The sequence below is a fragment of the Notamacropus eugenii genome, chromosome 4, assembly GCF_028372415.1.
Source record: "Notamacropus eugenii isolate mMacEug1 chromosome 4, mMacEug1.pri_v2, whole genome shotgun sequence".
NCBI lineage: Eukaryota > Metazoa > Chordata > Mammalia > Diprotodontia > Macropodidae > Notamacropus > Notamacropus eugenii.
Window position 1 is genome coordinate 25,780,474 of NC_092875.1, and position 22,570 is coordinate 25,803,043.

A 22,570-nucleotide genomic window follows, 5' to 3' on the forward strand; every position below is an offset into this window, starting at 1 on the left:
CAGTGCTCAGCAGACTGGTAGGTACTTAATAAATGCTTTTTGACTTACTTTGATTAAATTACTTGGAAGGTAATGCCATAGTCTGTCCATCTGAAACCACTTGAGATCAGTGTCTAGGGTAAGTTAAATGATGATGGGGGGTGAGATGGGGGCTTAGGATCTTGGCAGATGTTAAGGGCAGAATTGATAATCAATGATCACAGAATCTCAGGATTTTCAGACTCCACCTAGTCTAATGGAGTACTTGAACAACAAGCCCTTCTCCCTCCAAAGGGGTGATCATCATCCAGTTTCAGCATGAAGACCCCTGTAAAGCCACTAACTCCTCAGGACATGCTTTGTGTTGATGAATCATTTCACTTGTGTCTGACTCTTCATGACCCCATTTGGGGTTTCTTTGACAAAGATACTGGAGCAGTTTGCTATTTCCTTCTTCAACTCATTTTACAAATGAGGAAACTGAGGCAAACAGGGTCATTCAGCTAGTCAGTATCTGAAGCCAGATTTGAACTCAGGAAGATGAGTCTTCCTAGTTCCAGAAACTAGCATTGATGTTCCTACTTTGAAATAGCTCTGAGTATTCAGAAGTTTTTCCTTACACCAAGGTGAAATCTTTGTCACTTGTACCCATTGTTGTCTAATTCTTATATTATCCAATAGTCCTTCAAATGCTTGAGGACAGCTGCTGCATCTCCCTTTGTCTTTTCTTATTTTGGCTAAACATTCCTAGTTCTTACAACTGTTCCTTTTATGGCTTCTAGTCCAATGCCTTTCTGAGTGATGAACATAATTTAGCTTTGCAGACAGAGGCTTGCCTCATGTAGATGCAGGGAGACTATTCAGGGCTGACCTAGTCAGAACACACCATACAAGACTAAGCTTTTGTTGCTGGCAGATGTGTATAATAATAGCAGGAATGTGTCTCTGCTGGCTTCATATGGCCTTTGATTCTTGCCTCGGGCTTTGTTTACATGAGAACTAAAGCAGATTTGGGGAGTGAGGGGAGCCCTTTAACCCCATGGCCCCACAGAGCTCTCATGGAATTTCTTAAGGTGGAACCATTGAGATATGGTTTGGGGGTGAAGTCTCAAAGTCAGGACCTGATTAGTCATTAAGAATTTTCTAACCCCAGGGGACATAGCTGTCTGGGACTATAGGACTTTAAGTTGGTATCAGGGGAAAACGAATAAAATGAATGGCCTTTCACTCAGCTTTCTGCTGCCCCTTTCTGGTTGTCTTGTCTGGGGGTTCTGGCTGAAGGCCCTTCTTAGAGCAGGATGAATATAGAATCAATTTATCCTTTTTAGGATAAGGATTTCCAGCCTCTGCATATCTGCAGGTGCTATGAAGGCTAGATAGCCGAGGAGGCTAAATGTTGTTTGTTCAGTTGTTTCAATTGCGTCTGACTCTCTGTGACCCCATTTGGGGTTTTCTTGGTAAAGATACTGAAGGGATTTGCCATTTCCTTTTCCAGCTCATTTTACAGTGAGGGAAACAGGGTTAAGAGATTTGCCCAGGATGTGGGAATAATGAGATGTCAACACACTGTTGGTGGAGTTGTGAACCAATCCAACCATTCTCTAGAGCAATTTGGAACTATGCCCAAAGGGCTATAAAACCAGGCATACCCTTTGCCCTAGCAATATGAGGTCTGTATCCCAAGAGAGATAAAAACAAAAAAGGAAAAGGATCTCTATGTACAAAAATATTTATAGCAACTCTTTTCTGGGGGAAAAGAATTGGAAATTGAGGGGATGTCCATCAACTGGAGAATGGCTGAACAAACTGCGGTAGGTGATTATGATGGAATACCACTGTGCTACAAGAAATGATGAGCAGGATACTCAGAAAAACCTGGACTTCCATGAGCTATACAAAGTGAAATGTACTGTGTACAAAATAGCAGCAATATTGTGTGATGATCAGCTATGAATGACTTAGCTATTCTCAGCAATGCAATGATCCAAGACAGCTCTGAAGGATTTATGATGAAAAATGCCATCCATCCCCAGAGAAAGAACCAATGGAGTCTGAATACAGATTGAAGTATACTTTTGTCAACTTTATTTTTCTTGAAGTTTTTTTGTCTATGTTCTCTTTCACAACATGACTATTATGGAAATGTTTTACATGACTATACATTTATAACCTATACTGAATTGCTTGCCTTCTCAATGGGGCGGGGGGGGGGGGAGGGGAGTAGGAAGAAAGAGATCTTGGAACTCAAAGTTTTAAAAACATGTTAAAAATTGTTTTTACATGTTACTGGGGAAAAATAAAATACTGAGAAAAAAGAGAGAGAGAGACTTGCCCAGGGTCACACAGCTAGTAAGTATCTGAGGATGGATTTGAATTCAGGTCTTCCCAACTCTAGGCCTAGCACTCTATGCGCAATGGCACCAACTAGTTTCCCTGAAGGGGTTAAATAGCTGAAATCTAAAAGATGACAAAAGAGATTGGCTTGGTGACTGGCAGAGCTTGCCCAGCATAGAGCAATTCAGAGAAGGACACTGGGGTCACCAGAGGATACAGATGGCTGTGTAGTGCCTGAGGTGAAACTTGGAACTACTGAATATATTGGACTGAATATGCTGCAAAGTTTTTAATAAGTCATTCTGTTTTTCATAAGAAAGTCTTAATTCATAGTCAAAGACTGAAGAATAAGATTTAAGACTGAATCTGTGTTATGGGGGATAAGGGCTATATTAAGAGGTTGTTGTGTGATCTGTATGGTACAGATGTTCTTTGCTCAAGATTCAGAAGGAAGATAGGAAGTGGGTCTCAGAAAGAACTCCCAGACTGAGAACGCTATGTTCTAGGTCTTCTTGTGGGTGATGATGTCTCCATCAGAACAGGGCTGAGGGCATTCCTTCACCCCATGGCTGGATGAGCTCAGGGAGATATTATGGGAAATTCCAGGTAGTCTGTTGGCACACAGCCTGGTGTCCCACCAGTGGCCTGACATTTTGCTCATGCCAGGTCTCTCAAATAATATCCTTGCATCTCCTGCCTCATTCTAGAAGAATCCTTAGCCCAACCTCAGGACATAGGAGTAGCACCATCCCATCACTCCTACTCTAGAGGGCAGGGGTATGAGTGAAGTGGAAAAGGGGAAAACAGACATACTTTAGACATATGGTTTGAAGAGATGGAATATGGTGTAGATCACACTTTCTCTTTCCTCCCCCAATTGCTAATGCAGTATATCTGAAATCTAGTAAGAAGGAAGGCTTCTTAAATCCTCATCACCAACATGGCTCTAGAGACAGATGACTGGGGTGGTATAGGTGTGAATGAGTAAATGCAGGGTTGTCAGGGCCCAAGCAGAGCTGGCTCCCAGAGCCACGTGGCAGTGAGACTTGTAAGCCTCTAGCATTAATAACAGCAATGACAGTGAAAACAATAACTATTACTGCTACTACTACTACTACCACCACTACCACCACTACCACCACTACTGCCACTACTACTACCACTACTACCACCACCATTACTACTGCTGCTAAAACTCTGATGAGTAGTTTGAGTTTGGACAAAGTAGCAACACTGATCCTCCCTATAATATGGTTCCATAACCTTTGGTAGACACACTCAGCATCATTTTTCCTACATGTCTCAGCCCCTTAGATATTGGTGCCCCTAACCAGTTATCAGATCCAACAGTCCAACCTAAGAACTTTGGGCCTTGCCATCTGACCCACCGATGCACCATGAGGACTTCTGGGACTTTCCATGTATCCCGAGGCCAAATTGTGTCTTATATGGTGTCTCTCTCAAGTAGGGGCTTGAGAGTAGGGGCTATCTTTTTCTACTTCTGTCTACAGAGCTTAGCTAACACAGTGCTTCTTATGAGATAAGGGAATGATAAAGGCTTTTTTTAAATTCATTCCTACGTTCCTTCCTTTCTTCCTTTACTCATTGATATGTCTCAAAGTTTAGACCTGCCAAATCCCCATTGCCCATCTTTTCTACACTGTTCCCTTTTCTCCTCTGACACCTCTACCACCCTGGGACAGGCCCTTATCACTGCACAAACAGACTATTGCAATAGCTGCTCAGGGGTCTGCCTTGCTCAAGTCTCCCTATTAAGATCCATTGCCCACTCAGCTACCAAAGGGACCTTCCTAAGGTGTGGGTCTGATCACATCACTCCTCTACTCAACAACCTGTGGGGATCCCTATTCTCTCTAGGATAAAATGTACTTTAGGGAATATGGTGTAAGATTGTTGTAGTTTGTCCTTCATTCTTTTTTTTTTTTTACTTTTTTATTTTATTTGTTTTCAGTGTTCTATGATCACTTCCATACATCTCAGATTTTTCCCCTGCCTCCCCCCTTCTCCCCCTACTTCCCCACTCCTTCCCTGAGATGGCATATAGTTTTATGTAGGTTCTACACATACATTCCTATTAAATACATTTTCACCTTATTCATATTGCATAGAAGAATTAAAATGATTGGGAGAAATCATAAAACAAACCAAAACATAATACAAAAGAAAAAGATCTGCTTCATTGTGCAGATTCCATAGTTCTTTCCCTGGATGTGGAAGGCATTTTGCCTTAAGAGAGCATTGGGTATTATTTAAGTCCTTGCTTGCAATGAAGTACTAAGTCTAATAGAAAAATTCCTTACACACTGTGGTTGTTGCTGTGTACAAAGTTCTCCTGGTTCTGCTCCTTTCACTTAGCATCAGATCACACAAGTCTTTCCAGGCCTCTCTGAGGTCTTCCTGTTCATCATTTCTTATAGCATAATAGTATTCCATTACATTCATATACCATAATTTATTCAGCCATTTCCCAATTGATGGGCATCACCTTGATTTTCAGTTTTTGGCCACCACAAAGAGAGCTGCTATAAATATTTTTGTATGTGTGGGACCTTTCCCATTTCTGTGATCTCTTGGGGATATAGTACTAGAAGCAGTATTGCGAGGTCAAAGGGTATGAACATTTTTGTAGCCCTTTGGGTGTAGTTCCAAATTGCTCTCCAGAATGGTTGGATCAGCTCACAACTCCACCAATGATGAATTAGTGTTCCAACTCTCCCACACCTTCTCTAACATTTATCATCTTTCTCTTTTGTCATATTAGCCAATCTGGTAGGTGTGATGTGGTATCTCAGAGTTGTTTTGATTTGTATCTCTCTAATCAATAGTGATTTAGAGCATTTTTTCATATGACTATAGATAGCTTTAATTTCTTCCTCTGAAAACTGCCTGTTCATATCCTTTGACCATTTATCAATTGGGGAATGACTTGTACTCTTGTACATTTGACTCAGTTCTCTAGATATTTTAGAAATGAGGCCTTTATCACAGACCTTAGTTGCAAAAATTCTTTCCCAGTTTTCTGCTTCCCTCCTAATCTTGGTTGTACTGGGTTTGTTTGTGCAAAAGCTTTTCAGTTTAATGTAATCAAAATTATCCATTTTGCACTTCATAATGCTTTCTATCCCTTGTTTAGTCAAAAATTCTTCCCTTCTCCATAAATCTGATAAATACACTATTCCTTGTTCAACTAATTTGTTTGTAGTATCAATCTTTATACCTAGATCATGTACCTATTTGGACTTTATTCTTGTATACGGTGTCAGGCATTGGTCTATGCCTAGTTTCCACCACACTGTTATTCAGTTTTCCCAGCAATTTTTGTCAGTGAGGTCTTATCCCCAAAACCGGGGTCCTTGGGTTTGTCAAACAGTAGATTGCTATATTCATTGACTACTGGGTCTTGAGTACCTAAACTATTCCACTGGTCTACCCTTCTGTTTCTTAACCAGTGCCAAGTGGTTTTGATAATTGCTGCTTTATAATACAATTTGAGATCTGGTAGAGCTAGGTCACCCTCTCTAGCATTTCTTTTCATTAGTTTCCTTGATATCCTGGACCTTTTGTTCTTCCAGATGAATTTTGATATATTTTTTCTAGCTCTAGAAAATAATTATCTGATGGTTTGATTGGTATGGCACTGAATAAGTAAATTAATTTAGGTAGAATTGTCATTTTTATTATTTTGGCTCAGCCTACCCATGAACAGCTGATGTTTTTCCACTTACTTAGATCTGACTTTATTTCTGCGAAAAGTATTTTGTAATTGTATTCATATAGTCCCTGGATTTGTTTTGGCAGGTAGACTCCCAAATATTTTATAGTGTCTACTGTAGCTCTAAATGGAATTTCTCTTTCTATCTCTTGCTGTTGGACTTTGTTAGTAATATATAGAAATGCAGAAGATTTGTGCGGGTTTATTTTGTAACTTGCAACTTTGCCAAAGCTGTTTATTATTTCAAGTAGTTTTTTACTTGAATCTCTGGAATTCTCTAAGAATATCATCATATCATCTGCAAAGAGTGATAACTTAACTTCTTCTTTGCCCACTCTAATTCTTTCAATTTCTTTTTCTTCTCTTATTGCTACATCTAACATTTCTAGTACCATATTGAATAATAGTGGTAATAATAGATATCCTTGTTTCACCCCTGATCTTATTGGAAATTTGTCTAGCTTATATCTCCATTATATATAATGCTTGCTGAAGGTTTTAGGTTGATACTGCTTATTATTTAATGGAAAGTTCCATTTATTACTATGCTTTCTAGTGTTTTCAATAGGAATGGGTGTTGTATTTTGTCAAAAACTTTTTCTGCATCTATTGAGATAATCATGTGGTTTCTGTTAGTCTTGTTGTTGATATGATCAATAATGCTAATAGTTTTCCTAATATTGAACCAGTCCTGCATTCCTCATATAAATCCTACCTGATCATAATATAGTATTCTCATGATAAGTTGCTGTATTCTTTTTGCTAAAATCTTATTTAAACTTTTGCATCTATATTCATTAGATAAATTGGTCTATAATTTTCTTTCTCTGTTTTGGCTCTTCCTGGTGTAGGTATCAAAACTATATTTGTATCATAAAAAGAATTTGGGAGGACTCCTTCTTCCCCGGTTTTCCCAAATAATCCATATGGTATTGGAATTAAGTGCTCTTTAAATGTTTGATAGAATTCACTTGTAAATCTATCTGGCCCTGGAGATTTTTTCTAGGTAGTTCATTGATGGCTTGTTCAATTTTTTTTTTCTGAGATGGGGTTATTTAAGTATTCATCTTCCTCTTCTGTTGATCTGGGCAATTTATATTTTTTAAAATAATCATCCATCTCATTTAGATTGTCAAATTTATGGGCATACAATTGGACAAAGTAATTTCTAATTTTTGTTTTAATTTCTTCCTCATTGGAAGTGAGTTCACCCTTTTCATTTTTGATATTGGTGATTTGGTTTTCTTCTTTCTTTTTTTTAAAATCAAATTGACCCAAGGTTTATCAATTTTATTGGTTTTTTCATAAAATCAACTCAGTTTTATTTATTAGTTCAATAGTCTTCTTAATTTCAATTTTATTAATCTTTCCTTTAGTTTTCAGTATTTATAATTTGGTATTTACTTGAGTATTTTCAATTTGACCTTTTCTCTAGCTTTTTCAGATGCATGCCCAATTCATTGATTTCCTCTTTCTCTATTTTATTCATGTAGGCATTCAAAGATATAAAGCTTCCCCTAAGAAGTACTTTTGTAGTATCCCATAAGATTTGGTAGGTTGTCTCATTATTGTCATTCTCTTGAATAAAGTTGTTGGTTGTTTCTATGTGTTGTTTAACCCACTCATTCTTTAGGATTAGATTATTTAGTTTCCAATTAATTTTTGATCGATCTTTCTATGGAATTTTATTACATGTAATTTTTATTGCATTATGATCTAAGAAGGATGCATTGACTATCCCTGCCTTTCTGCACTGGATTGTGAGGTTTTTATGCCCTAGTACATGGTCAATTTTTGTATATGTGCCATGTGCTGCTGAGAAAAGGGTATATTCCTTTCTATCACCATTCAATTTTCTCCAAAGAACTATCATCCAGAGTTTTATTCACCTCCTTAACTTCTTTCTTGTTTATTTTAAGGTTAGATTTATCAAGTTCAGAGAGGGGAAGGTTGAGACCCCTTATTAGTACAGTTTTGTTGTCTATTTCTTCCAGTAACTCCCTTAACTTCTCCCCTAAGAATCTGGATGCTATACCACCTGGAGCATATATGTTTAGTAATAATATTGCTTCGTTGTCTTTGGTGCCTTTTAGCAGGATGTAATTTCCTTCCTTATCTCTTTTGATTAGATCTATTTCTGCTTTTGCTTTGTCTGAGATTAGGATTGCTACCCCTGCTTTTTTTTTTTTACAACAGATGATGCACAATGTATTCTGCTCCAACCTTTTACCTGTGTGTATCCCATCCTTTCAAATGTGTTTGTTGTAAACAACATATTGTTGGATTATGGTTTTTAATCCATTCTACTATCCATCTCCATTTTATGGGAGAGTTCATCCCATTCTCATTCACAGTTATGATTACTATCTGTGTCTTTCTTTCCATCCTCTTTCCCACTATTTGTGCTTTTAGTTCTCCCTTCCCCTCCACAATAGTTTTAATTTTTGACCCCCCTCGCAGTCTTCCCTTCCTTCTTCCATCCCCCTTCCCTTTCACTCCCCTTTACCCTTACCATTTCTTCCCTCCCTTTTAGCCTCCCCTCCCCTTTCTTTCCCCCTTCCCCTCCTACTGCCTGTAGAGCTTGCTAGATTTATATGCTTAATTAAGTCTGTTGTTTCCTCCTTGAACCAAATCAGATGACAGTACCTCTCAAACAATGCTCATCTCCCTGCTCTCTTTCCATATATTGTAATATAATTTTGTGCCTCTTCCTGTGATATAATTTACCATTTTCTGCCTCCTTCTTTCCACATCTCCTGTTACAATCCCTTTGCACCCTTGAATCACATTTTTATCATCACATCATTTATTTTATACCTGCTCCCTCTATCTATGTACATCCCTTTTATATTTCATAATAAATATACAATTCTCAAGATTAACAAGTATCATCCTCCCTTATAGGGATGTAAACAGTTTGCCCATATTGAGTAACAAGCATTTTTTCCCTGTTTACCTTTTTATGCCTCTCTTGAGACTTGTGTTTGAAGTAAAATTTTCTATTGAGTTCTGGCCTTTTTAATCAGAAAGGTCTGGAAATCTCTTATTTCATTGAATGTCCATCTCCTTGCCTGAAATATTATGCTCAACTTTGCTGGATAATTGATCATTGGTTGTAGTCCCAGCTCCTTTGCCTTATGGAATACCATATTCCAATTCCTTTGATCTTTTAATGTAGAAGCTGCAAGGTCCTGTGTGATCCTGGCTGTTGCTCCTTGATATTTGAATGGTTTCTTTCTGGCTGCTTGTAGTACTTTCTTCTTCACTTGACAGTTCTGAAATTTGGCAAAGATATTCCTTGGTGTTTTTAGTTTGAGATCCCTTTCAGGATGTGAATAGTGGATTCTTTTGATGACTATTTTGCCCTCTGGATCTAGGACTTCTGAGTCCTTGATGATTTCTTGGAAGATATTGTCCAGGCTTTCCTTGATAATTTCTTGGAAGATATTGTCCAGGCTCTTTTTTTCATTGTGGCCTTCTGTTAGGCCAATGATTCTTTCCTGGATCTATTCTCCAGGACAGTTGTTTTTCCAATGAGATATTTTACATTTTCTTCTATCTTTTGTCCTTCATTCTTGAAGAGGATCATGACATCAAGGAGGTGATGCTATGACTTGCAAATGAATTGGATATAAGTGAGGCAGGGTTGAACAAAGTCACCAGCCTCTTTCCTCTGGAGTCATCTGGGTTCAGTGGCCAGATGTAGATTAGGAGGACTGGAGATGGCCCAGGATGCATTGGGGGACTTGGACTTTTTAAGCTAAGTTCTTTAACAGGCCTCAGTTTGTCTGAGGCAACACTCATTCAATGATTAAGGCCAGGTAAGAAATGAGGCCAAAATGACCTTTTTGACCTGGTAAAAAAAATCAATCTGGGAGGGGAAAACCCTCAGAGTTTCTGGCCAAAACAGAAACAATTGCTATTTACATTCACTCTGAGCCAATCAGGGCCCATAACATGATCAAGTAAGGCTTGGCCTGGGACCTATTGATTGGCTGAGGGTGTAAGAAGACTGGAAAGGTAGGGAGGGCTGGGTTATGAAGGGCTTGAATGCCAGAAGATTTTATATTTGATCCCACCTTCTGCAAGAACCATGTCCTGAGCTCCCTTAATACTGTGACCTCCTCTCTAAGACCACACTTGATTTATTCTGCAGCTCTCTCCTGGATTAGATTGTAAACTCTTCAGGGCAGGGACTACTTTTCCCTGTCTTTGTATCTCTAGTGCTTACCACAGTGCCTGACACACAGTAGGCACTTACTAAATGCTTGTTGATTTGACGTGAAGTTCTCCAGATTATCAATATCCTTGACAAGATGTGGAGTTCAGAACTAAGATAATATTTGAAATGAAGTTCATAAGGGCAGAATAGAACCAGACTGTTACCTGCTCCTTTCTGGGCATGCTTTCTTACTGCAGCCTGAGATTGCATTCTTTTGTTTTCCCTCAAGACTTACTTTGAGTCTTGGTCCCCTATGACGCTCAGATGTATTTTCTCTTTCTTACCCTTCCCTCCTCTTTTCTGATGAAATACAATTGAGTCTCAATTACTAAAGCTAACATTTTGGCAAGCAATTGACTCATGCATTCTTACACATATGCAGGCACACATGTACACATGCATATACATACTCTGCTTACCTTTTAGGTCTCCGGAGACTCTCTGTGCTACTGCTACTTGATTTATCAGTTATGCTGTAAGATAAAGGAAGGATAATCTTTTAAATTTTGCAAAATTTGCTTCTTGCTTGACTCTGTGCTTCTTTTGATTCAGAGTTGTTTTGATTTTTGTGAGGGGAACTAGTAGTCACAATATACAAGTCAGGTTCTGTCCTTTTCAGGAACATTCCAGGCTCATTCCCACCTCTTAGCCTTTGCCTGTGCTGTTCTGCCCTCCTGGAGTGCCTTCCTTTTTTTTTTTAATCTGCCTACATAGTGTTCACCTTTTAAGGCTCTGCCTGAGTGCCAGCTTTCCCCTTAGCACCTTATCTCATATTTTTCTTTGTCTGGTAAACTTCCTTGAGGATAGGGGTCCCATTTTAGGTTTCTCTTGAATCTTAAGAGTTAAAGCACAGGGTTGAACACACAGTGTAACAATGGAGGATCTATATATCTTCGGGCATAATAAACCTGTAAATATGTTAAATAGCTTGACTTGAGGTCCCATGACTAATATCTCCTTGGGGACCATTGCCCCTTGACCTCATGCCCAGTGCTCCATTTCCCCCACCCTAGACCCGAAGCTTCAGAACCTCTATATTTCAAATTCCCCATTCTCTAAGCCCATTGATTTGGAGCTCAGATATCAGATGTCTTGCTAAATGGGAGGAAATGTCCCCCATCCATTTTTTTCCTCTTATTTTACTTATTAAAAACTCTACTGGTCATCATTTTGAGGTAGAGGAGAGGTAACAAGAGTGGAGAAGATACCTTGGCTGACCTGGGAGAAGAATTTTGGGGCCTTTGAGACCCTTTTAACTCACGTTGAGGAGACCTGGTTAGGAAGGGCCAGCACCATTGAGACAGGATTGAGTGACTTCCCAGCCCTGCCACTAACATACAAGGGGAGTTCAGGGAAAGTCACCCCTCCCCAGTCTGCAGTTTCCTTATCTGTAAAATGGGGGTACTGTTGACCTAGAAAATCTCTAAGGTACCTTCCATCCCTATGTGCAAAAGACAGAAGCACAGATACCATGAACTACAAAGGTCCTCAGGAGCCATCTGGTCTAGGTCATGCCAGGGTAGAAAATCTACCCCCTACTCCAAAGGAAAGTAGTTCCAAAGTGGGCACTTGGTCTCTCCCTGAAGACCTCCATGGAGGAAGAACTGAGGTGGCCCAGCCCACTCTTCAAGTGCTGTCAAGTTTTGGGAAGTTTTCTTTGGATTGAGTTGAAAGAGGCCTCTCTGTGATGCCATGGTTCATTTTTCAGCCATCTTTTTAAAAATTTCACTTATTTATTTTTCAATTTTTTTATTTTTAGTTTTCAATATTCACTTCCATAAATTTTAAATTTTCTTCCCCTCCTTCTTTGATCCCTTCTCAAGACAGCATGAAATTGTTTGGTCATCTTTCATCTGCTCTCCCCTCCGACACTGGAAAGCAGCTAGCTTGTTCCTTTGCTGAGGGCTCTCTCTTTTCTAGCCTAGACAACCATAGCTCTTTAAATACATCCTTATGAAGTGTGATCTTGAGGCCTCTTGACTACCCTTGGTCTTTCTTCAGTTTACCAAAGTCCTTCCTAAAATGTCCTACCTAGAATTTAACTCAGGGTATAGTGGCTACAGTGCTATCCTTGGCAGTCAGGAAGATCTATCTGGGTTCAAATCCTGACTCCTTCATGGACCAGCTACCTGACCCCATGTGAGTTACTTGGCCTCTCTGGCCCAGTAAGATGAAGGGACTGGATTACCAAGCCTCAGGTCTAAATGAATGAACCTACAATGGTCCAGGTGAGATCTGACAATGACAGAAAGCTGATGTTCTCTACCTAGTTCTGGACACCATGACCCTCAGTGAAACTGAGATCACATTTGATTTTTTTTTGACTGCTGTTGAGTTGTTGACTCCAACTGACCTTAAGCATCCATTAGGACACCTTTAGATGAGAGGCAGGAGGTGGCTTTTGCAATAGTCCAGGTGAGAGGTAAGTAGGGATAGAACTAGGGTGAGGACAATGAAAGTAGAGTAGAGGGTCATAGATGGAGAGCTGGAAGAGACCTTAGAAGTCATCTAGATCAAGTCCCTCATTTTACAGAATAGGAAACTGAGGGCCAGGAATTTTCAGTGAATTGTCCAAGGATCAATGCAAAAAGATGTTGTGGAAGAAGACTTAATAGCACTTGCAAACTGACCAGAAGGGAGCAGGTAAGGGAAAGAGATAGGAGTTGAAAACAACACCAAGGTTTGATCATGGGAGTGGGAAAATAATGTCACAGACAGAGGGAAGCCTATAAGATAAACAAGTCTTTAGCCATGCTGAATAGTGCAGTTTGGAACATGCCGAGTTTGAGGTTGCCAGGAGGAGATCCAGGGAGTAGTCTAGAGGGAAATATGGCTCTGGAGATCAGGAAAGAGGCCAGATCTGGGGACAGCAATGTGGGAGTGGGTGTAGTGGGCAAGGGAGAATAGAGAGGCTTAAGAGGATGGCCCCTTCCAACTAGATTTAAGTCATGTGGGCAGAGCTGAGTAGACTCCTGTCTACTGTTTGTGCAAAATAAAAAGTGTAATTAAAATATTCTTACATTTTAATAACAATTTTTTTAAATGGCTGATTTTTTGTAAAATTAGACAGTCTCTAAAATACCCCTAGAGGGCAGTGAGACCCTATTCACTTTTAAGTAGAACCTGTATTAAAGAATACATAGAAGTACTAAGCTGTGTCAGTTGACCCAGAGCATGATGTTTTAAATCTGTAAGACAAAGAAAATAGAGATATGTTATAATAATTCTAATAAAAGTTTTGCACCAATTGATGCATCTGGTCCTTTTAGTAATAATTTCTACTCGCCAACTGTGGCCTTTCCAATAAAGTGACTTACACTTCAGCTGTGATCAAAAGGACCTGAACTTGACTGTCTTGTAGCATCAGGCTCTGGCTATCATTGACTTCATGCCCTGCCACTCACTGGGAAGATGAGGGGGTACACAAAGGGAGGGATTGGCCCCCAGATTCTGGACCTCCTAGCATGGGGTTGGACACCCCTCCCTGCTATGAGGGCAACCCCCATCATCCCAGTCACTCAGGTTTACAGTCTGACTACCATCCTCAATTCTTCATACCTCTCATTTACTTAGCTTGCTTGTACGTATTTGTTTGTTTTTTCTCTGTTAGATTTTAAGCTCCTTGAGGGAAGGGGTGTCTTTTGACTTGCTTTATATCCCCAGCACTTAGTACAGGGCTTGGCACACAGTAGGTGCTTAATTAGTGCGTGTTATTTGATTGCTTGATTCAGGATGGCTCTCACCTCTGCCTCTGAGACTTTTCCTTCTGATTGGAACCTCCATTTAAAGAGGTCACCCATGCCAGTTCCCAGCAGTCTTTACTTCTTTGGAGCTCTCCATCATGCTCCTGTGAGTCACCAATTCTCTTCTTATGGGTTGTGTTCCCCATTAGAATATGAGCTCCTTAAGGGCAGGAATTGTCTTTTTGCCTGTATTTGTATTTCTAGTATTAAGCACATGGCATGCTCTTAATAAACATCTGTTGGCTGACTAGCCAGTGGTGTGTAGTACACATCACATTTACATACCTGGACTTTAGAGCAGAGTCCCGTAAAGCCATGTCACTCTTAAGGGAGGGCTTGAGGATGGACACGGTGCTGTAAGACAAAGAAATTTCTTCTTAACATGGTCATAGGGTCATAGAGATGGAACTTGGAATTTATTTTAAAGGCCACCAAATCTAGCCTCTTCTTTTTATGGATTTTGTACTGGCCCTGTGAGGTAGTGCTATTATTATCCCCATTGTACAGATAAGAAAATTGAGGCAAAAGAGAGGTTAAGTGACTTGGCCAGGGTCACAGAGCTAAGTGTCTGAGGTGGGGATTTGAAACCAGATCTTCCTGATTGTGAGTCTGAAGCTTCCTCTATAAGGACGCAGTCAAGTTGGAATAACCAGATCAAAAAAAAATTAACAAAACAAAAATACAACACAGTGTAGACAATGCTCATTTGTTGTTTTCAGGGATCACTTTCTATCTGAAGTTTGGAACTGCTGCTTGGCCAATGGATCTCATGGGTCCATGAAGGAATTATAGAATTTTTTTCTGCAAATCAGCATCCTAGAATCCCAGAACTGAAAGGAATCTCAGCAGCCATATAGTTGACCCTTATCTATCTGACAAGTAGCCCCCATAAAAACATCTCTGAAAGGGCCAGGATCCTGCTGGAGGACCCCAAAAGGAGTCATCCAGACTTTTTGTGAAGACCTCCAATGAGCTACTATGTCCTAGTAACTGTGCCATGCTGTCTGGATTTCAGTCTTTCCTCATATACATAATGCCTGTGCAACCCTCTCAGCTTGCCAGGTAACACTCATGGACTATAAGTTATGGAATATGGCTGAACTGCATTGGTGGAGGGAGTTTCTTTAATGGGAATTTCTTATACCATGAAATCACATGATTGAGTCCAAAAAAGCCCCCTAACAAACTGCTTAAATTCTGTTCTGGCTTAAGACAAGGGACAAACTAGCTGACTTCCTCCAGATTCCTTCTTGAGGTTCCTTCCAGTGGCAGAATCCCATGTCATTTCCTGACGAGGACAGGGATTATATGTAGAGGGTGGAGTATTATAAGACCTGGAATCCAAGCTCACACAGGAAAAATGGGACTATCATTCTAACTCATTTATCCTCAAATGAAATACTTATAAAGCACTTAGTACAGTGTCCAGTACATGGTAGGAGCTTACATGCTTATTTGTTACTTTTTCCCTTCCCCTTCCTTCCTATGCACATGAAGACCCTAAACAATTGGATATTGGGGCATCTAGGTGACTCAGTGGATAGAGTGCTAGGCATGGAATCAGGGAGACTCATCTTCCTGAGTTCAAATCTACTTTCAGACACTAACGAGCTATGTGACCCTGGCCAAGTTACTTCACCCTTTTTGCCTCAGTTTCCTTCATCTGTCAAATGAGTCAGAGAAGGAAATGGCAAAACCACTCCTGTATACCTGCCAAGAAAATCCCAAATGAGGTCATGAAGAGTTGGACATGACTGAAAAAATGACCAAACAACTATGAAATATCAGAGCCTGAGGCATCTCCACCGTCCAGATAACACATTTCCTAAATGTGTGCCCCTCCTTAGGTGTGTCTGCTTGGTGACAGGTATATTTGTGGGAGCCTCTGCCCCTTATCCTGAAGTCTCTGTTCTTTAGTAGTAGGACTGGGTGTTTGCCAAAAAACCAGGGGATTGTGGTGAATGGTGGCCCCAATGTTCAGTTTCAATGTCTCTGGGGCTTTGGCCAACCCTGGCAGCGTCTCACCTCCGTATGGATCTGTAAGGAAAGGGGAACTTGCTCCCCAACCTTTTCTCAACTAGCGGGGTACGATACCTTGCAAACTTTTTGTAGGAATCTTCTTCTGCAAAGACTGTCCTCCGGGCATCTTCACGTACCATCTCCATGAGCTTCTGAAGACCTGAGGAAAGTGGGAGATGTCATCCCATGTGACAGAAAGAAGCAAGTGGCAGGAATGTGGGACCTGGCTATAGCGTTCATTCAGACCTTGCCTTTCTCTCCCTCCCAGGGTTGTTACATCATCTTTAAATCATCAAGCAACTACAATCTTGAAGTGATTCCAGGAGAGAGAGTTCACATTTCATTTAATTCCATTCAAGAAAAGATGATAAAATGTCCACAGTATGCCAGGTAAAAGAGGAAATATGGTACAATGTATATAGGAAGCTGGCCTGAATTCAGAATGATCTGCGTTCAAACCCTACTGCTGATACATACAAGCTTTGTGACCCTGGGTAGGCTACCTTAAATTAACTTAACCTCTCAGAACTAGAAACAGCAGTCTAAAACTAATTTCAGAGGAGGCCCTGAGCTGTTCGGTAGAGTTTATTTTCAGTCTGGAAGTTCCCTAGACAAATGAAAATCATGGATGTGGTGTTTAAACAACAACAACAAATTGTGTTAGGCACTTTGCTAGGCACAAGGGGCTTACATTCTCTTGGTGGGACACATATAGACAGATAAGACATCACTCTATGCTGTTCAGTTGTTTTCAGTTGTGTCTGACTCTTCATGACCTCCACTGGGGTTTCCATGGCAAAGATACTGGAATGGTTTGCAGTTTCCTTCTCCAGCTCATTTGACAGATGAGAAAACTGAGGCAGACGGGGTGAAGTGATTTGCCCAAAGTCGCAAGTATTGGAGGCCAGTCCTGGATTTAGGAAGACGACTCTTCATGACTCCAGGTCTGGTGCTCTTTGCACTATGGCCCCACCTGGTTACCCCTAAGTACTTAGTGCTATATAAATGTTAGATATTATAATCCCCATTTTTCAGTTGAGGAAACTGAGGCAAACAGAGGTCAAGTGACTTGCCCAGGATCACATTGGTAGTATCTGAGCTTTGAATTCAGTATTCCTGACTCCAGACCCAATTCGCTGTGGATCTAGAGGCTTCTGACTGCTTTCTTCACCGTCCTTCCCCTTTGAAAGTGTCACCTGCAGAGGAAGTGAAGCTTTCTAATTTCTGCCCTTCCCTTCCCTGGCTCACTATTCCCTATCCCCCCCAGCGTCTAGCACCTCGCACAGGAGTGTTTGGAATGCCAATTGATGAGAGCCAGCCCGATTCCCTGGAAAGCTGGGAAACATTCTCTGAGAGGATCATTTATAAGGTTCCACATTTCCTCTTGCCAGCCACCAATTTGTACTTGAAAAGAATGCCTTTGGGCAGGGACTGTGCCCAAAAGTACAGGGCTTCATCTATCACATAGCTGAGCTTTGATGTGCACAAAATAAGAACAGGGCCTGCCCGTTCCCTGAGTCTAGCCTGAAAAAAAAAATTGAGATGGGAGGGGATTCAAAGCTGGTTTGCAAAGTGGGATGTTCACTGATGGTGAAAGGGATAGAAATGTAAACACACTGGGGAAGTGCTCACAGTGTTGGTGCTGGTGCTCATGCCCCTTTGTTTAAAGGGAAGGCTTGCAGGGGGAAATGGAACTGCCAGAGGAGGGGTGGCTGATGGCTTTAACAGCAGCAGTTCTCATACCATGGGCACCCTGGGGTTCCCCGGGACCCTTTTGGTAACCCATGAGGTTAAAACTATTTTTCATAATAATTCTATGATGTTTTTCACCTATTAAAATACTCCTCTCTTTTCCAACTACCAGTCTGGGTGAGGATAGATTTTTCTTTAATACCTCAATCCAAACACCATGTTACCATAGATTGAATGCAGAAGCAGGTATGAGAATCAAGTTGCTTTCTATTAAGCCCCTTTCTGTGTTCAGTTAATACCACTTTCCTCCCTAATTTTTTTCTTGGAAAATAGTCACTTTTTATAAAAATATTTATGTCAACATCTAATGGATTTATTATTATATTAAATAAATTAATAACTATTTAAAGTATTAATCAAAATAATTACTTAAATTAATTAAACAATTTAATTAATTAAATGAATAACTATTTAAAAATTTCTCAGTTTTAATTTCTATTATGGGTGGATATAGACCCACATAAACAAAGGCTCTTTGGCGGTCTAATAATTTCTAAGCACTTAAAGGGGTCTTGAGACCAAAAAAAGAGCTTGAGAATGGCTGCTTTATAGAAACCAACTCAAATCCAGTTGCCTTAGTTTCAGCCAAACCACTTGACACTGAGAAGCAAGACCATTACAGCCCTTTTTCTCCAAAAGATCATCTACACTATCATCCCTATTCCTTCACTAATCTTTCATTCCTTCCTATTTACCAGTTGCCTTCAGACATGTCCATGGCTTCCCCATCCTTGAACAACTTTCGTTAGATATCTATTCATCCCCAACAGCTTTTATTCTATATCTCTCTGATCTTTTGTGTTTAAATTTCTTGAGTTGCCTCCATTCCTTTTCCTTACTCCTTTTCTTAATGCCTTACAAGCCAGCTTCTGACTTCATATTCCACCCAAACTTCTCTCTCCAAAGTTGCCAGTGATCTTGCCCTGGCCACCTCTAATGACCTTTTCTCAGTCCTCATCCTTCTCGGTTTCTCTGTGGTTGGATCATTCTCTATTCTGCTGTAGGTTTTCAGGCCACCAACCTCTTCTGGCTTTCCTACCTAACAACTATTTCTCTTTTTCCATGGATGGCTCTTTATCCATATTATGCCCATGAACAGTAGGAGACTCTGTTTTGGTCTTCTCTGAGGGCAGGTAGGTGGTACAGCAGACAGAATACTGAGCCTGCAATCAAGAAGACTCATCTTCTAAGGTTCAAATCTGGCCTCAGATGCTTACTAGCTGGGTGACCTTAGGCAAGTCACTTCACCCTTTTTGCCTCAGTTTCCTCATTTGTAAAATGAGGTGGAAAAGGAAATGGCAAACTACTCCATTATCTATTAAAAAAATCCCAAGTGGGATCACAAAGATGTGATTGAAAAAATGACTGAGCAACAACTCCCATGGATTCAACTATAATCTCCTTGTAGATTATTTTCAGATCTACCATCAGCCTTGTTATGAGACTTGTTTTGAAAACATGAATTTGTTCTAAGGTTTTGATATATTAGGGAACAATTTGAGATATTGTCTGTGAGAGACAGTGAGAATGCAGAAAAAGGCGATGCTTCATAATAACTCATAGGTTGCAGTCCTTCTGATGACCACTTCAAGAACAACCTTAGGTCTTTTTCAACTGTTTACCTTCTGATGCAGTAGAAGCTATGAGCAGAGAAGACTGGCCCAAACCACAGATTCTATCCCATAGCATCCAGCAAACCTTTCAGATTTGAGACCAAACAGCACCCAAAGGCTAAAGATGCTGCCAGTATTATGTATTTCTTAACCATTTAACTTGTATAAACAGCTGCCATTTTTATTTTCTTGTTTTTTTTAAAATGTGTCACTGATGAAGCTAGCTAGGTGGTACAGAGTGAGTTCAAATCCTTTGGTGAGGTATGGGTTGTGCAGGCCTGTCTTAAAGCCATATATATTATTATGACTACTCACAACAGCCCCACGAGGTAGGGAAAGCAGATATTATCATGCCCATTTTACAGATGAGATAGACAGGAGTTGACCAAGGTCAGACTGCCAGTATTTGAACTCAGGTTCTCCTGAGTCCGGGTCCAGCACTCTAGCCACTACACCAAATTTCCTTATGTTGGCCTTAGTCTATTTCTTGTTAACTCCCACCCATTATTTCTGGTTCTTTCCTCTGGGATCGATCAGAGCAAGGCTTATCCCCTTCAGATCACTGAAATCAGCTAGGAACCACATTCCTCCCAGACTATCCTCATCTTCGGGCTGAAAACCCTAGTTCCTTCATTGTCTTATGGGCTGAATTTTTTTTGGGCGGTGGGGGAGAATTTGATACCTAATGGATTCATGGTGAAATGATCAGTTGTAGAATGGGATGGCAAAGAGAAATAAAGGTTATTTCATCTTAATCAATATTATTAATCCCCTTTGATGAGCAAAGTAAGACAGCCTAATATAATATAGCACATAGAGAGCTAGTCTGGGAGGTAGGAGGACTCGAGTTCAGATCTTGCCTTTGATATTTTTCTATCTGTCTATCTATCTATCTACACATATGTGCATATGTGAACACACACATATGCATATATGTATACATACATATCTAGGTATATGTATACACATATATACATATATGTACACACACATAAACACACATACATACACACACATATATAAAAGCTATGCGATCCTCTAAGACACTAAACTGAATTGGTAGAGGGAGTCGCTCACATAGACTTTCCTTTGCCAATCCAATGAAATCACAGGTCCAGTTTAAAAAGAAAAAGAGATATGGTACTGTGCTTAATGGGCACTGTCTCAGAAGGTCTTACTTTTCCCTCAAGACCTGGCCCTTGGCAGAAATAACCATGGCTCTCATTTCTGGGACATTCCATAGCTGTATAAAGCAAATTCTTCTGAATAACCCCACTAGGCAGGCAGGGTAGGTGTCACTCTCCTCATTTTATAGATGCAGTGTGTGATAAAGTCAGAGCATTAACCCCGGTGCTAATGCCAAGTTACAAAAGAGCAAACGTACTGCACCAGGGAAATCTCATTTTTGGCAGAGGGTGGTCATTCTACATGCCACTATGGTCAAGGAAATAAACTTCTGGACAGAGGAGGTCTCAGCATCCATTTGGGGCAATTCTCTCATTTTAGGAGAAAATGCCTTGTCAAGGTCAAACAGATCATTAGTGTCAGAGGTTGGATCTGAACCTGGATTTTTTCGCTCTAAATCCTGTGCTCTAAAAGGGCCCTCTATTTTAAATATTTGTGCCTATGGACCATAGAAGGAAGAAAACAAGTGCTTAGTAAGCACCTACTGTGCGTTGGGCACTGTGATCAGAACTTTACCAATATTACTTCATTTGATCTAGACAACAACCCTGGGAGGTTGGTGCTATCATGACTCAAATTTTACAGTTGGGGAAACTGAGGAAGACTGCATAAAGTGACTTGCTCAGGCTAGATTTGAACTCAAGTCTTCCTGATTCCAGGCCCCGAACTCTATCCACTGTTACCATCACAACTGTCTTGAAGGGGCATCCCTGTGAGGGTAGAGGAAATGTGTCTACATTTTCATATCCCAGTTGTGTGACAATGGGTTAATCATAGTCAGGACTTGAACTCGGCTCTCATGACTCAATCAAGTTCCATGTTCCCTACACCACCATTCTTGGTGTCTCCCAGGTAATAAACACTTTTTTTTTCTCCTTAGGATTGGTTCACAGTGTGGATAGAAGGAGAAAGAAGAAAGCATTGGGGGATAAGATGTGGCACTCACTGACAGGGATGTTCTCCTCATCCTGCTTTGTGGATGAGGACTCATTGTCTTCCAGGTCTTTGCTGCTGGTTCCCAGGGTTACGGTGCTCTGGGGCTCATCTGAGCCAGTAGGGTTCACTGACAGCATGCTACTCTGAGGAGATGACCCTCCACTTGTGCGGGTAAGGCTGATGGTTGATGCCCTCCGACTTGGCTTCCGGCTGGCTATGATTCGAGGACCTGGTATTTTATATTTCTTGGACTAGAAGGAAGAAAGAAAAGAAATTTTCATGACAGTCAGATGGGGGAAGGAAATAAGGGTTGGAGTCAATCAGTTGATCAACAAGCAAATGAAATTGTGCCTGGCTATATAAAAAGTGGCAACATATACACATACATAAAATAAATAAAGGTAATTAATGGGGGAGAAGAGACTGGCAGTTGGAAAGGGTTCATGTAGGAAGGGACCTTGAGACCATCCAGCTGAACTTAGGTACCTAAATGGGAAGCTCCATAAGGTCTGGGATTCTTCCATTCTGGTCTTCGATTTCTGAGTACCCAGCTCAGGACCTGGCACATAGTAGGTACTTATATGTAGTAAGTACTTATAAACATTTTTTGTTTGTTGAATCCAACCCCTAGTAAATGGACATTCAATAGCCTCTTGGACATCTCCAGTGATGGGGAGCTTATTTTCTTTTGAGGCAGTCCAGTTAGCAATTGAGGAATGACTCATTCTTAGAAATTTGACTCTGTTCTCTATATCATTGAGATATGAGGACTTATCTGAGAAATTATTTATAAAATATCCCCCCTTCCCCCAATTTCTGCTTTCCTTTTAATTTTGGCTACATTGGCTTTATTTGTATAAAAACTTTCTAATTTAACATAATCAAAATTATCTATTTATATCTAACAATGCTCTCTGTTTATTCATAAGTTTTTCTATCTATACGTCTGATAGGTAATATGTTTCATGCTCTTTTAATTCACTTATGATATCTCCCTTTATGTCTAGGTCATGTATCCATTCCTACCTTATCCTGGTAATGGTGTAAGATATTG

At 40.3% G+C, this 22,570-nt stretch overlaps 1 protein-coding gene across 2 annotated transcripts in view; it reads right to left on the reverse strand.

Moving 5' to 3' along the window:
- CCDC60 (coiled-coil domain containing 60) overlaps window positions 1–22,570 on the reverse strand; it is a 208,319-nt gene that overhangs the window by 18,037 nt on the left and 167,712 nt on the right. For both annotated transcript variants that reach the window (XM_072600299.1, XM_072600300.1), the window contains 4 exons: window positions 21,527–21,767; window positions 16,106–16,190; window positions 14,297–14,365; window positions 10,688–10,741 (listed from right to left, as the gene is read on the reverse strand). In XM_072600299.1, the coding sequence (XP_072456400.1) occupies window positions 10,688–10,741; window positions 14,297–14,365; window positions 16,106–16,190; window positions 21,527–21,767 (449 nt within the window). The remainder of the gene's footprint in view (window positions 1–10,687; window positions 10,742–14,296; window positions 14,366–16,105; window positions 16,191–21,526; window positions 21,768–22,570) is intronic.